The 15705-nt window shown below is 42.3% G+C and overlaps 1 protein-coding gene across 2 annotated transcripts in view; it reads left to right on the top strand.

Annotated features, from left to right (window-relative positions):
- bbs9 (Bardet-Biedl syndrome 9) overlaps positions 1 to 15705 on the top strand; it is a 185377-nt gene that overhangs the window by 89863 nt on the left and 79809 nt on the right. For both annotated transcript variants that reach the window (XM_037785187.1, XM_037785189.1), the window contains one exon: positions 13705 to 13887. In XM_037785187.1, coding sequence (XP_037641115.1) covers positions 13705 to 13887 — 183 coding nt within the window. The remainder of the gene's footprint in view (positions 1 to 13704; positions 13888 to 15705) is intronic.

The following is a 15705-nucleotide window of genomic DNA, read 5'->3' as shown; positions in this document are numbered from 1 at the left end:
AGTACCTTTATCTTGCATTCTTTCTAACAACCAGCAGGGGGCGACTCCTCTGGTTGCAAAAAGAAGTCTGATTGTATAGAAGTCTATGAGAAAATGAGCCTACTTCTCACTTGATTTATTACCTCAGTAAACTTTGTAAACATGAGTTTATGGTCTCAATCGCTTGTTTCAAGTCTTCTTCAATACAGCATGATGTTCATTCATTAAATTATGTCCCATTTAGAGTCAAATAGACCATAAAGCAGGGGATGCTTTAGGGCATGGCTACTTTGTGATTGTCAAGTCACTACCACGACGTAGGCCGGTCTGGGAGTTGTCTGTGTTTTCATCTTAAAACTTTTACCCTTTCGCAGTCTGTTTTCAGTTCATGAAAGTTAATTGTAACATTTTGGTCGCCTAAAAATTTCTTATTAATTTGCATCGGAAACACTTGGTCCACTCCTAAAGGTGACTCAGAGGTTAATTTGGTCATTTCGCTACTAGTGTCATCTCTTTGTTTTTCATTTTGAGTTCATTTTGAGAAAGATTCAGTGACAAGTGTGACAGAGTGCGACACAGTTGAGACTAACTGCGCTGCCAGGTGTGGACTGTGATCTGCCTCAAGTGTATATGTAGACACAATCTGGATATTTCTGGACACAAGATACTCCGTCTGATTGGGGCCAAATTCTTCAGTCCAGCCTCCACCCAGAACCCCCTCTCTCCTCCATCCAGCTGGACCGACCAAACCCCCTCATTATTTCAGTCCTGGGTGGGCCTGGACTCAACCAGCGAGCGCGTGTGTGTGGGGTGTGTGTGTGTGTGTGTGTGTATGTATGCGTGTGTGTGTGTTTGAGGTCACCTCTGAACCTGTCAAGGTCAGCTCCCACAGCCCGGGGCTACCGATGGCCTGGGACTCCTGGCTGGGTGTTAATCCCAGGTTGGGTGTCACTGCGGTGGGTCATGCTCTGTAATTTAGTCCCCTGCTCCATCTGGGGCCTCCAGGCCCTCAGGACCACCCAGCACACTGCAGCAACCGCCTACCTCAGTGCGAGTGTGTGTGTGTTAGAGAAACAGAGAGGGTGTGTGGATCTCAGGGTTTCGTAAAGTGTTTTTTTTGTCTGCGTGTGAGTGCTAAAGCATGTAGGCAGGAAAGGCTTAAGACGTGTGTGTGTGTGTGTGTGTGTGTGCGTGATTATGTCACAAGGAAGTTTGTGTGTATTTGCATGTATGAGTTTTGAGGTTGTGTTTGGGCATTGGGGAGGATCGTGTGTAGGACTTTAACCAGTATTTTTTAAAAAGCGTTTAATTGAACCTCTTAAAATCCAGTTTTCTCCTTGTAGTTCCTCTTATTCTACACTGCCCTGTCTGAAAGTGTCGTATTTATTATTTATCAACTTGTCCCAGCTCTTAATTTAAGCTATTGCGCTTTGGAAACTTGAGGATCTCCACTAGTACTTAGACTATAGTTATTTGGCTTTAAACAAACTTGTGCTGCACAGCATGAGTTTGACTGATCCACTGGTGAGTCCAAGAGGTTGAAGATGTTAAAATCATGAAACTGTGAACATTTTAAAATATAAAATGTTATAGTTATATGAAAATAAAATGATTGTACTTGACAAATAAGAAATCAAAACTGACTTGAATAGTTAAAACTATCCTAAATTCATATTCTCCTGATAGACTTATTGATTAATCCACTAATTGTTCCTGCATGTTTCCCCGTTCTTGGTCTGTTTGTGTTTGTTGCTGATTAGGGGCTCTGTGTGAATGGCCATATCTGTGTGTGTGTTGTGCGGTGTGCAGAGGTTCCATCCAGTGGTGTGTTGTGTTTTCATCTGCCCATATTTCAGACTCTGACAACTAAAAAAGAGACATATTCATCATGGATCGAGGGAGGGGGAGTCTGGAGAGCGATGGAGTGTGGGGGGGGCGGGTCTCTCACACACGTCCTATCAGCGGAGAATAAAGCTCTTTGTTCGCGACCGTGTGAACGCGCGTGTCAAAGAAAAGCAGAATGCCTCCTTCTCGCAGCCTCGCCGTCCCAGAGAAAACACAAGAGTTAAGCCGGCTCTTTGACGGAAAGGGACAGCCTCATAAATCACGCCGCCGTGTTTTAGCAGCCGTCCGTACCGCTGAACGACGGCCTGTTAAAGCATCTCTGACAGCCTTGATTGGGGAGGCGGTTTGAAAAAAGGAGGCTTTGACTTTATTTTTCTTACCAAAGAAACCCCAGACACCTTCTCACTTGTTCTTTTACATTCAAGGCATTTAGCTCACACTCACACTCATCTGGATCACCTAGTGAAACAGTAGAATAAGCATCAACTTCTGGATCTGCAACATCCATCATTCTTGGTCAAAGAACCTCTGGAATTTGATCACCGTTCCCGATAGGGGTTATCAGTGAATTTTGATGACGTGTTCTTGGCCTATATCCACTTTTCCCTCAACCTGCCTCATTCTTCTTCTATCTGTTATTTCCTTCATCTCCCAGAAAATGCTGCATTAAGAAAACCTCACCTGCAAGGCAGCTTTACTTCAATAGAGAGGCAATGTAAATATGCTACGCTCAGAGCTAGTGGCGTAGAATAAAAGTGAAAGAAGCTGCTTATGGCGGGTGGAGGGGTCCAACAAACACAGGACTTTCAACCAGGAGACCGGTGTTTGACCGATGTGTGTTTAACTGTTTAAGGAATCAGTTTTGTAATGATCTAAATTAGCTTTTAGTAATTGATTATTATTTGCTTTGAGCAGAATGAAGCAGGATCGAGTGTAGATATGACGAGGAGGTCGTGGTTATCAGGTTGGCGCTTTCCAGACCTTTCCACGGCAGATGATGAACCATCAGATGTTGGATGAGGTTGGGTTGCCAGATCCTATCGCCTAATCCCCCACTTCTCCTCTCCCTCAACACTCCACTGAGACTTGAGTTAACAACTTATTTTTTTCGAACTCTTTTACTGTCTCCGTCTTATTCTTTATAAGATAGTCGTCTCCAACTACCTTCTCTACCTGCCTTTTCTCTCCATTTCGTCTCACAAACTGTTCTGTCTCCTCCCCTCTCGTCCCGTCTTATCAGTGAGAGTGTAGACAGACAGTGTTATCAGTAGTGTGTGTGTGCTTGTTTTGACCACAGACAATAGTGGTTACTGTCTGTCTGTCTGCCTGTCTGCCTATCTGTCTATCAGACACTGGGAGCAGAGATGCTGATCACTCCATCACCCGTCAGCCAGATCGCTCTGTCTCCACCGTCCATCTCTGTCTCTTTCTCTTTCTGTTCACTTCAGTTTGCTTCACTGGCACAAAATTCATCAAGTTAAATGCTCTGCTGCCACAGCCTCTTTCATACTATTTTTACTGTAGTGCTGCTATTGAACAAATTCCAAAACAAGTGAGGCATCCTTGTTAGAGAAATTCTGGTGAATTTCCCTGCCCGTTAACCTCTTAAAATGTGTCATAAACATGCAGTACTACACCTACTATGACAATATGTAAACTGCTCACTGAATGGAGTTCAAATTATCAGCTGAGTCTGTTAGTTGCTTTTATTTAGATTCTATTGAAGCAAACTCTACCAACTCGACAAATCAAAGCGTTTACATGTATTGAATACTACTGCGTATGTGAAAAAAGTAAAGTTGTATAGCCTCTTTTGTGTCTCCAGAGATGTCACTTGAGTCAGCGTCATTTGGGATTGAAGACTACAAGTTTGAAATGAAAACAATTTAAGAGTGTGGAGTTAGAAAGCTTAGCAGACCTCTGCAGCCCGCTCCTCATCTCTGCTGCAGGCTAACAGCTTGAGGCCACATCAGCTTCTACTAGCATAACACACACAAATCTACGTCCGAACTGTCGGTGGTCGAGTTGTATTGTGGATGATATATTCGCCAGGTTTTGACATTGAAGGAGAATACTATGGATGTATAAAGAGAATTGGATATAGCGTTGGAGGCGGGGCCCTGTTCATTCCTATGAAAGTTGCTCAGTGGTGCAAGAAGCCAAAAAGTCAAACACCTGGATGAAAAGGCAGAGATGTGTTTTGGTGAAGAACGGAGCACATTGAATGTTTGGCATCTCTGTTCTCTGTGTGTCTGTGTAGTCTGATAGTGTAAGCTAGTGTCTGACAATTTGTAGTGTTTAGGTTAACTCCCTGAAACCCTTCATACGCCCCTGCAGTGTTTTGGTGTGTGTCTGTGCATGTGTGTGTTGAGTGTGTGCGTGCAGGTGTTTGGCAGCAGACATCAGGATGTACAACATCTGAAAGGAACTTAAACAAGACACATATTTCGATATTTGGGCCTCACCACTCGAGTGTCTTTGCACGCATGCATGTGTGAGTGTGTGTTACTAAGTGAACCAGTGAATCCGCTACAGCGCTTCCGTTACTGAGGAAGTGTGTACCTGTGTAAGTGAAAGCACATTTATTATTGTGAGAATGTGTGTGTCTGGAAGGGATGCGTGTGTCTGTTATTGAGTAGTAGTGTGTGTGTAAGACTTCCAGAGTGTGTGTTTGGGCCTGTGTATGTAACTGTATCTGTGAGTGTGTGTGTGTGTGTGTAATAGTCATCCTACACCAGGAAATGGGCTCTGTGATTCCAGCCGTCGTTAAACTGAGATTCTAATTGGCTCTTTAATTAAGACACGGAAACACTGAGCCTGAACACACACACACACACACACACACACACAGCCATATATAGCACATTAATTTGACCCCAACATGAGCCTTTCTACTGTTTTCTTTACTTCTTTCACTGCTCCTTTTCCTTCTCTCTTCCTCTCCGTTACTGCAGACCTCTCTCACTCTATGTCCTTCCCTCTTTCTCTCTCTGTTTGCATCTGTCCTACTTCACCGTCACTCTGCAGCTCCTCATTATCACTTAATTTCCTTTTCCTGTCTTCTTCATGTCTTTCTTCTTTATCTCTCTCTTTCTTTCACTCCCTCCCCTCTCTTCCACTTCCCGCTCGTCCCGTCATCCTCCGGGGAGCGAGGGATGTGTCCTGCCACGTCGCTTTCTGCCAAACAGACTGCTGTCATTTTCCACTGACACAGATATATATATGTGTGTGTGTGTGTGTGTATACATCTGTATGTTGTGTGCGTATATGCATGTGTTTTCATATGGCTCCGTGTGTGTTTGTGTGTGCGGCTTGGAGCTCATCCATGCTGCTTGCTGTGGCTAACTGAGCAGGAAACATCTAATCTGTCGGCTCTGTGGAGCACACATACACACACACACACACACACACACACACACACACACACACACACACACACACACACACACACACACTCTCTGGCACCGAGCACTTTTACTACTTTACTACTGCTACTTACTACTTTACTTTCACTTGACAGGAGCTCATTAATGTTTTTGGATGCACTGACTTCTCCACTGATATCTAAGCTGCTTTCACTAGGAACACAGTTTCAATATGTCATGTACACAAGTGCTTCCTTGCAGATCACGAACAGCCAAATCCCTCGTACCGTTGCTCAAAACACAGTGTTGAGTGATGCATTACAAGCTGCGCCAATGTGAAATGGTATACACTTGCTGTCTCATAAGTAGGCAAGGTCTAATGCATTTATACTTTCTTTTGCTAACATTTACACAGCTGACAGCCATATTTAGCATTACGGAAATTAGTTAGCTATGGGCTAACGTTAAGGCTAGACTATAAGGTCACCAGACCGACGATTCAGCACCAACAGACAGAAGAGATATCTGTGTTGCTGAGACAGAGACAGGTCTCAAACAAGGTTAATTTTCTCCTGAGTTGGCTGCCTCAAAAATGTTATTTTAGTGTCAGAATGTTCAGAAGATATGTGGCTTATGAAAAATGGGTCCAAAATTTACTTTTGTGACTATGGGGCGAAAGAATCGGTCACAATCTGTGCTCTCCCATTGAAGTTAATAGATTTGGGACGTGCCACTAGTCTCCTAAAGGGACGGGGCAGTGGCGAAACCCATGTGACACAAATACAGGAAATGATACAATGCCTTCAGTAGTTCGGCATTGACGGGATGTGGAAATTATGATGGTGACAATTTCACTGTACAGACAAATGGATAATTTTGTAGTTGTATAATTCTATTCTCCGGTCCTGCTAATAATTGGCTAAGAATTTGCATGCATGGCGGGAAATCACACAGAGAATGAGTTAGAAAACGAATACTATAACTATTGACATTCTGAGGTTGCAGATAAGATCCTAGTTAGCTGCTTTTTTATGGTGATGCTTTACGTGATGCGCTCCACCCTCAATTCTCTCCATGAAAAAAGCCCTGTGTTCAGGCCTGTCACGACTTTTATTGGACGATATATTGTCCCAAAAATAATTGCGATAAACGATATTATTGTCATTTTAAGACCATTTTATGCCACTGATGTAATGATTATATAATACCATAATAATGCAAGTACAACCTTTCAAAGAGCAATGAACATTTAATAATTATTAAAAAATGATTTTAACATTCAGACATTGGAATTGGATTGAGAGGTTTTTTTTATTATTCGAAACAAATAAAACATAAATAAAATAAAACCACTCAGCCAAAACAATAAATAAAATGGACTCAGGAATGTGCAATGTTTGCGCAATGCCCACGTCTTATAATGGTAGGGAAAAACCCTGCTGTTTATTCTGGCGTCATGTTGGCTATATCGAGGTCAGTAACTTGATAATCGTAACAGACCTAGCTGTGGGTTGTGGGCTTGTTGCTACAAATACAAGTGAGAAAATGACATACAATTTATTAAGACTGGTTTGAGTAATAAATCCAAAAGTTTGAAGGCTTATCAGACCTTAAATTACTGCACAGCAGTATATAAAACTATGACAAAGCATTTCATAACTCTGGAAAGTTATTCCTGCTGCTATCATTTCATCATCCATCTAGACAGTCACGAGGTAAACAGTAGAACAAAGACCTTTATGTTTCAAAGTAATTTACTAGGACGATTTTTTCGCTGGAAGACCTTGTTTTTGCCGTAGCCGTCTGCATCATTGCCCCTGCTGTGCGGAGGCTGCATTTTTGATGCAATGCTATTATCAGTACAAAGCACAGGACTTTGACATTGGAGATGGGGTCCTGCACCTTGTGTGTAGTGAGGTTTAGGCCACTGAATGGTGATCATTGGTTAAAGTTTTGGTTAAATATTCTTAACCAAGTGCTTTGAGGTGCATACAGGTAACCATAAATAGTTTAATCATGCTTTAGCAGCAACAAGTAGATTTTGTGGGGCAGATACTGTATGTTACAACAGATGCGTGAAAAGGTTTCCTGATTATGTTGACAAAAAAACGGAATCCATGTAGTATTATGTTTCTTTTAAAACATATTTTCTGTATCAAATTTGTAGTAAATAAACGCAATTTTTAGGAGCCGGGGTTGATTTCCAAGATTGTAGTCTGGAAAACATTGAGCCAATTCAATGCAGTTTAAAGTGGACCAATCATTGTGTCAGGAGGCAAACATACTGAGATCCTGGGTGGTACTTGTTACCACAATCTTGTTATTAACTTTTATTTATTGCCACTTTGATGCTCTTTGATGAGATGTTATTGCAATAATTTGTGCCATGTGAGAAACAAATGTGAAAACACAGCAACAAACTCTCACCTCAAACTTTTTTTTTTTTTTTTAATATTCAGCTTTTCCTGCTTTCTGATTGGTTCTTCTACAAGCTCCTACAAGCAACCAAACCTCATTCACTCCACCAGCTAAAATTACTTCAAATTCAACCACAGCCACATAGTTTGCATATGTGTGTGTTTGTGTTCTCAGTCAGGCATTTCCATAGATAAGGGTGCCCGTGATTTTTGTTTGTGTTTTTCAGTACATTTCTTGTGGCTTTGGTGTGTGTGTGTGTGTGTGTGTGCATATCTTGGTGCATTTGTGCATGAATATACAAACATGACTGTTTGTGTATGTGTCCGTGTGTGGGTTGTAACTCCAGGAATAATGTCAAATGTTGGCCGTCATTAGAAGCTGTTGGTCTCTGTGTTTGGGATGGTGTATAGGATGGATGGAAAGAATATTTTCATCCTCAATATTTCATCACACTATGACAAAGTTCTGTCAGTTGAGACTTTGTGACATCACACTGTGTCGAGTAGAGTCCTGACTTTATTGCAGACAGGTCAGGAGGTCGCAACCCCAGCAGCTTCTACTGCAGGTTGTTTAAGGTCTCCAGCAGTTCAGCGCTGCTGGTGAACTCGAACTGCACATGGGTTGCACGAGTTAGCAACCCATGTGCAAACTTTGGCTCACAAACGTGTGCATGATCTTATACCACTGGTCCGTGTGTGTGTGTGTGTGTGTGTGTGTGTTTGTATCAGCCCATGTGCAAGCCTGAGTTCACATATTGTGCATGTTCTTATATCACTAGTCTCTGTGTGTGTGTGTGTGTCCAGGCTAAATGTGTCTTTGTGTTCTCTCAGCTGGCATCAATCAGAGTGTGTGTGGAGCTGAGCTGCTGCCAACAATGGAGCCCTTCACTGGACCTGGAGCCTTTTATCAATACACACACACACACTTTCAGAGACCCCGCGGGGAGGGTGGTTGGGGTCGTGTGTGTCTGTGTGTGCGTCTTGAGGGCGATGGAGTTGGTATGTGTGTGTGTCGCATGGTAGAAATTGTGTATGAAGATATCAAGAATTCATGTACTTGGTGTTCTGGATTTTATGTGCCTGTTTCAGGTAGTATTTCTATCTTTGTGAGGACCAGTTTTTACACCTTGAGAGTCACATTTTGGTAATATGGCTGGTGATTGTTTGAAAAACTTCAATAGTGGTGTCAATATGATCCATGATTTTAGTACTGATACCAAAATGCTGCTGTTTTTAAACATCTCTTTGGAGAAATCGAATATTTGTTTTTTTGTTTTTTTCCATTTAAAAATGTGCTAAAATGCTCAATGCATCTGTGTTAAAATACTTTCTTTTACTTACTTGCCCCCTGAAAAATAGTATAAAGTTAGCAGAGCTTCCTGATTTTGATCAAGAAGTATGTGATGAAAATTTGAAGCGATCAAGCCAATAATCCGAGCATTCAGTACAAACTTTCAATACTCTGCTACGGCCACAGTTTGGTCCATACTCAAAAATGAATGATACACAGCCCTATTTGGTCCTCACTTTTTTAAAAGGCTGAGGATTAAGACTTTGTTGGGCGCTTTCACAAGCCAACACCGAAATCTGGTGCGGTTCATTTGGGCAGTTGAGAACACAGTAATTAAACTCTGGTGCGGACCAAAACAACCGATCCAAGACCGCTTGCAAGAGATGGTCTCGGACTGTTTCCAAGTGAACCCTAGTGCGGTTCGATTGCAGTGAGAACATAATCCGACTAAGTTGCAGGAAGTGAACCAAAACGCAGGCTGCCTGTGCGGGCATTTGTTGAGATTGACACAGGTAAAGGACTGGTTAACTTGGTTGACTGGTTGGAATGGTAACATGAGTGGAAGAGGACTGTTGATGTTTGCTTGACATCTGGGCCGGAGAGAACATACATAATATGCTAAATGAAGTCCACAAAAATAGTGACATTTTTAAAGTCATTTGAGATAAACTTGAGGAGGAAGGATTCGTGTGAACAGTAGATCAGTGACACGTCAAATTGAAAAATACTTCAACAGCAATGTGTGAAAGCCTGCAATTCCCTGCATAGAAGTGGCAGCTCTCGAGATGAAAAAGATAGATTCAACCCTTCGTACATGCCCCTCAGCAATTTCTTTTTATTTGTTCCGCTTTAATTATTTTTTTCTTTGTAGTATCGTATAGTGGTTGGACATGTATTTTGGTGGTCAAGGTTAGATTTAGGGGCTAGGGGATGTATAAAGGCAGGGCAAGTTTATTTATATAATTCAGTCACATCAACATACACACAAAAATAAAAATAAAACAGTTAAAAGAACACATGAAAATGAAAGATTAAAAAGGAAGAGTGCATTAGATCAAGTCCTCACAAGTCTAGAAGTAAAAAATTACGTTATTTGTAAGGATTACGTGTTCATTGATTAGTGTGTGTGAGTGTATGTGTGTGTGTGTCTTTGTCTTACTTGCAAGGTGAGAGTGACACGGCACCGATAGTTGACCTCAGCCATGGGGACTTTTTGAGGTTACCACGGAAACAAGGGGAAGTGATTTGGGATTTTAGCTCTGACTGTTTACATCTTTGCGTGCAAGTCCTAGAGGAGGAGGCACTCATTCTCATGTACCTATACAGTATGTTTGTAGTTTAGTGTTACACAAATCAAAACGGCTTACTTTGGCAATTGCTGCTTAACCCCGACACACACACGCATACGCACGCACACACTTCACTTAAGAGTCTTCCATCTTTGTTTTCTCAGTATCAAATGGCGAGCGTTGAATCCATTTGTCAAACAAACTGCTGGCGTACGTTGGCGCTCAGGCCTGCAGATCACTCATTTATCTGAACACACACTCGTCCATTAGTCCCAGATCTGCTTTCACCTCTTCTTTTTCTCTCTGTCCGTTCATCTCTCCTCCTCCTCCTCCTTCATCTCCCGTTTCCCTCCTCCTCTTCGTCCGGCTTGTCCTTTCTTGTTGTCCTCGTCACCATCCGTCTCGCTCTGTCATCACTCGTTCGCACCGCTCCACTCATCCCCACTCCTCTGTTGTTGTAATGATGGAGGGATGGAGGGATTGACCCCTGGCTGGAGGTCAGAGTTCACCTGGTCCCACCACACCTCATTCGTGCATTCACTCGCTCTCTGTTAAACAGTTCTGAGCTGTGTACTTAAGTGAAACCCAGAAGAACTTAAGCTCCACTTGTGCTGCGTTTTCCTTGTTTTCATTTCAAAGCTAGTACTCAGTTTCTGTTTTCTCTTCTCCATGTTTCCAAACTCTACAGTTTTTTGGAAAAACATGTGATAGGAGCATGAAAATGCTGCAGAAGCCAACCGAACATAAGGGGAAGTCATCAAAGCTTGCGGAGGCTTTCAGAGCCAACGTATAGCAGTTCAATTGAACTCTCCTGTGTTTCGTCCTTTTAGTTTAGTTTATTTTTTCAGTTAAAAAAGAGGCAAATCTGTAATTAAACAGCCTGAAAATGGGATTGCCAGTGCTCTATCAAGAGAATGATTGTGCGGTTTGGTCTGATCTGTTTAATCTTAAAACTACAGAAAAAAAATGTGAGTATATGACTGGACCTTGTATGGTCAGCCTCTGAACTTGCGGCTAAATTGTTACACAAACAGTCAGTGGTCATGTCTATAATGTTAAATCCAGCGGTACATGTCCACCAGGTCCTGCGAGGACACTAGGGGACGTGCTACTCTACTCAACTGGCCGTTCAAGCGGTGACGTACCCTATCGTGGAATGCACCTGATTGGTCCCTGGTTTTCTGCTCGCCGTTTCAAATAGGTCTGCTCATAAACTTTCTGTTATTCCTTCAAAACAATCCACCAAAATCTAATTCTGAAAACATTCGCCAGGCTGTGCAACTGCTGAATCTCGTTTCATTTTAGAACTAGATCGCCTAGTTTGACAGCTTGGTGCAAGATTCGTGAGCTGGAAGCATCGTGCTGGAGGGGCTCATTTGCATGAAGTTTAGATTTTTCAACTTCATGCAAATACAGACCCTCTCCAACTCATCGCAACATTCCCACCATGCACTGGGCGACTGATTCTCCTGCTTTCAATAGGAAATTAATGGAAACATTGAGAAGCCCTCCATCACTAGATCTGGTGGAAATTTGCCCATAGAGGAGCACTTGCGCGGCAAATGAGGAACTCCAACACTCAGTCGACCAATCGTGTATCTTCATCACTTAGTCATTCTCTCAAATTTAGGGATTATGGGTAGAAAGGCGTGGACTCACTTCCTCCTCCTTGGAAACCCAATCACAATCACATTGTTATCTATATTCTTTATTTATTTAATAGAGTATTGTTAAAAGATGAAAAAAAGTATTTGAAGGAATACTTCACAAAACATATTTAGAGTAACAAAGCCTATAATCTTGCTCTGAAAAAATATCTATAGAAACTTCTCAATCCACTGTTACAACTTAATTCACTTCCCTGACATTGACCTGTATATTGACTTTGTTGCACTATAGCAGAGCTAAATACTCTACGTTTGTGTCCCGCCTGCTCTTAGCTCCAAAACTCTGCTAAAAGTAGTATATTGACTGATTTACTAGCAAAGCAATGATTCTTCAGAGCACATTGAGCATGCAGGGCAGCAGCTGAGAAGTGAATTAGGCTGCAGTTTTTTATGGATGTTTCCATACATGTTGACTCATGCTGTCACTTGAGTATCGATTGTAAACCATTTTAACTGCTATGAATCCAAGATGACTGCCTCTACAAATGTTTAGAGTCACCTCTTAAGCCTAAAGGGGGTGAGTGTCTCAAAAGAGAGATTTCCTTTAAAGGATGATTCACATTTATTACAACTTGTGTCATATTTCCATAACACATTCATCTTTTTCTTGCGCACCTGCACTTCTCACAAGCTGCTGGTACAGTTTTCTGCCCACTCCGTATCAGATTCCCTGGGTAATTCATAATGGCATGGTCTTTTCTGCCATTATACAGCTCAGAGACAGCTTTTTTGCACTTATAAGCCGCATGAACATAAAAACAATGTCGAGAGCATCTGGCCGAGCCGACGCCCAGCACGGCACGGGGGAGTGGGGGTGCTGTAATTTATCGATGCAATGTTCACATCCTTTTTGTAAAAATAATTAGTGAACTGTTCTTCATAACTTTTATTTTTATTTGTGAACAAATATAATTTACATGTGGTACATCTTTTGATTCTGGCTTCATTTGTAATCTGCCAGAGATCCTGACACTCTCTCCACACACATTACTTTAACTGTTAATCCCACAGTGTAAAGACAGAACTTTGAGTTGTGAGGTCTTAATGTAACAGCAGAGAATACCGTGTTGGATTTTAGTCTCCGATGACCACATGTTTAAAAAAACAACATGTTTTGATGAAGTTGTTCAGGTTGAATTCAGACTAATGTAAATGAGAGTAAATCAGCCACCTGACAGACTGGACTATGACAGTAATGAAGGAGCCGTGGAATTGATGCTCATAAAAATGTTTACACAGGTTGTGCAGTCGACACTCTTCGTCTTCTGGGATAAACGGTGTGTTGTAGACGCCCAGACCTTCAGAGAACCATGAGATGATTCATGATTTGTCAGATGCTGCACTTTCCAATACAATCATTTATTGTGTTTGTAATATATTTAGTGATAATTGCCTTATTCTTATGTAATGAGGGCACAATTGCAACGTTTCTTTGAGTCTGTAATCAGTGAAATGGCCTCGAGGGAATACTCTATAGAATACTCACTCTGCGTCTACGCAACGCATTTAAGTGCGCTGCTTCTTCTAAACTTTGATACTCCTTGTTGAGAACACCTGTTTCATCTTGTTAGTTAATGTCTGAGAACCGAGGGCTACAAGAGCAGAAAACAGCTGTCTTCCTTTCTTCTGCAAAATGCACGGGGACTTCCCCAGGCTTTAAAAACACCATGAGTTAACGTCTTTACTTCCCTGATAGTGTCAGCCCTTTTATTCAGTTATTCTCCACCTGGAATGGAGATTGTTTTGTCAACTTTTGTTACCGAGGTCATTTTAAGAAGCACTGAGTACGGTGGTGATCAGTGTGATTTTTAGGAGAGACGTTCACTGACTCCTCCCTTCTCCCTCCTCCAGGTGATGGCGCTGGCGGAGGCTGCCGAAGAGAACCGGGCGCTGCTGGAGGAGGCGTTTGTCCGTCTGCGGAGCGCCACGCACCTGCTGGTGCTGCTGCTGTCGCTGTGGCAGGGCCTGACCCACGACCAGACGGCCATCCTGGAGGCCACGCTGCTGCCGCTGCTGCAGGACACGCCACAGCTGGTACACACACACACACACACATACACACACACACACACACACACACACACACATACACACACACACACACACACACACACACACACAGAGGAGGCCATTAAAATGTCAGTGTCTGTCTATCCATCTGCAGCCAGCTCAGTAAACACAGCCGTGGCTTAAACACACACTCTGAAAACTTTTAAAATACATTAAGTACTTCTGGTCCCTGAGGAATACACACACCTCACAACACACACACACACACACATTCACAATCACACACTCACTCTCCGCCACTCAACACTCACCTGTCAGCTCTGCGCTAAGAGTGTGTTCTGTGGTACCTGTTTATGATTTAAGCATTAAAGCTGTATGTTAGTGTGTGTGGGGGTGTGTTTGGGTTTGGGTCTGGATGTATGTGTGTGTTTGAACAGACAGTGCACCACAAATACACACACAAGAGGTCAAGGTCACAATAGGCGTCAGTGTGAATGGATGACATATTGCTCTTTAATCAGCCTCTGAGTCATACTGTGAGCTGTGTGTGTGTGTGTGTGTGTTTGCGTGTGTGTTTGCTGCAGAGGACCGTAGAGGCACCGTATAAACAGCCGTGTTGACAGAGCTCCTCCATTTGCTGCTGTCAGACCACGAAAGATTTCTCACCCCATAGAGACTCGGAGAGCGTGTACCTGTGTGTGTGTGTGTGTGTGTGTGTGTTTGTGTGTGAGTGAGAGAGGTTTTCCATAGCCCTGATCAATCCCCTCAACCTCTCATTACCACTAAATCTATTTCCAGCCTCACACACACTTACAAACATCTGTGTCTTCATAAACAACAGTACATAAAATATATTTTACAGCACATACACACACACACAAACACACACACACACACACACACACACACACACACACACACACACACACTGTAGACAGGAATAGGTTCAGAGGGTCAGTTGATGAGCCTCCGGGGACTGTGTATGTAAGTGTGTGTGCGTGTGTGTTATTTTAAATGGGATTAAGTGAATTTGCAGTAATCAGGGTCACGTCCACAACATTAAAACAAACAGGTGCACTGATGAGCTATTTACAGAACACACAACACTCTCTCCAATACAGTGCCATGGCTACATGCTGAGAGAGATGGTGACGCAGTTGTTTTTTTTACTTATCAGCTCAATTTTTTCTTTTATTTTTATTTTTAAAGGACAATTCTGGTTTATTATAATTTTGAGCTTTTGTAGTTTTGGCTATTATTCATGATTAAATACTCACCAAAAAAAAATCATTGGTAATAAAGGAAAAGTTTGTTTTTTTACAAGCTAACAGAAGAAAGAAAATTAAAGTAAAAATGATAATAAAAAAAATAATGAAGGCATAACATTAACTCTTAACTTCCCAGTGGAGCTACAATCCTATTTTCACTTCACTTTAAGTGAATACTTGTGGTGTTAGAAAGGAAGCGGCCCCATCACACTCTTCATCCCTTTCCTGTGACCACTCAGGTGAGGTCATTCCAGGTGAATGCAGTTCCTACTCTCAGAGAGTGTCCTTTGAGTGGGATAAATCTCAGGAATGTCATGGACAAGAATAAAGCCACAGAAGGAGGAAAAGCTGGATTAAGGGAGGAGAGAGAAGGGTTAAAGGGAGGAGGAGGAGGAGGAAGACAGAGAGAGGAGAGATAGAAGAGGAGGAGTAAAGGATTTAGTTTGTTGCTTCATCTAAAGTCAAACTCTGTATTCTGTATTCTAACATTCATCCTGCACAGTATCTGCCATTCCTACTGCTCCTTAGGGGTGTAGCGATACGATTCAATGATCAACAATCCAATATCATCAAA

This window comes from Sebastes umbrosus, chromosome 11 (genome assembly GCF_015220745.1).
Source record: "Sebastes umbrosus isolate fSebUmb1 chromosome 11, fSebUmb1.pri, whole genome shotgun sequence".
NCBI lineage: Eukaryota > Metazoa > Chordata > Actinopteri > Perciformes > Sebastidae > Sebastes > Sebastes umbrosus.
This window is presented reverse-complemented; position numbering and strand designations above follow the sequence as displayed.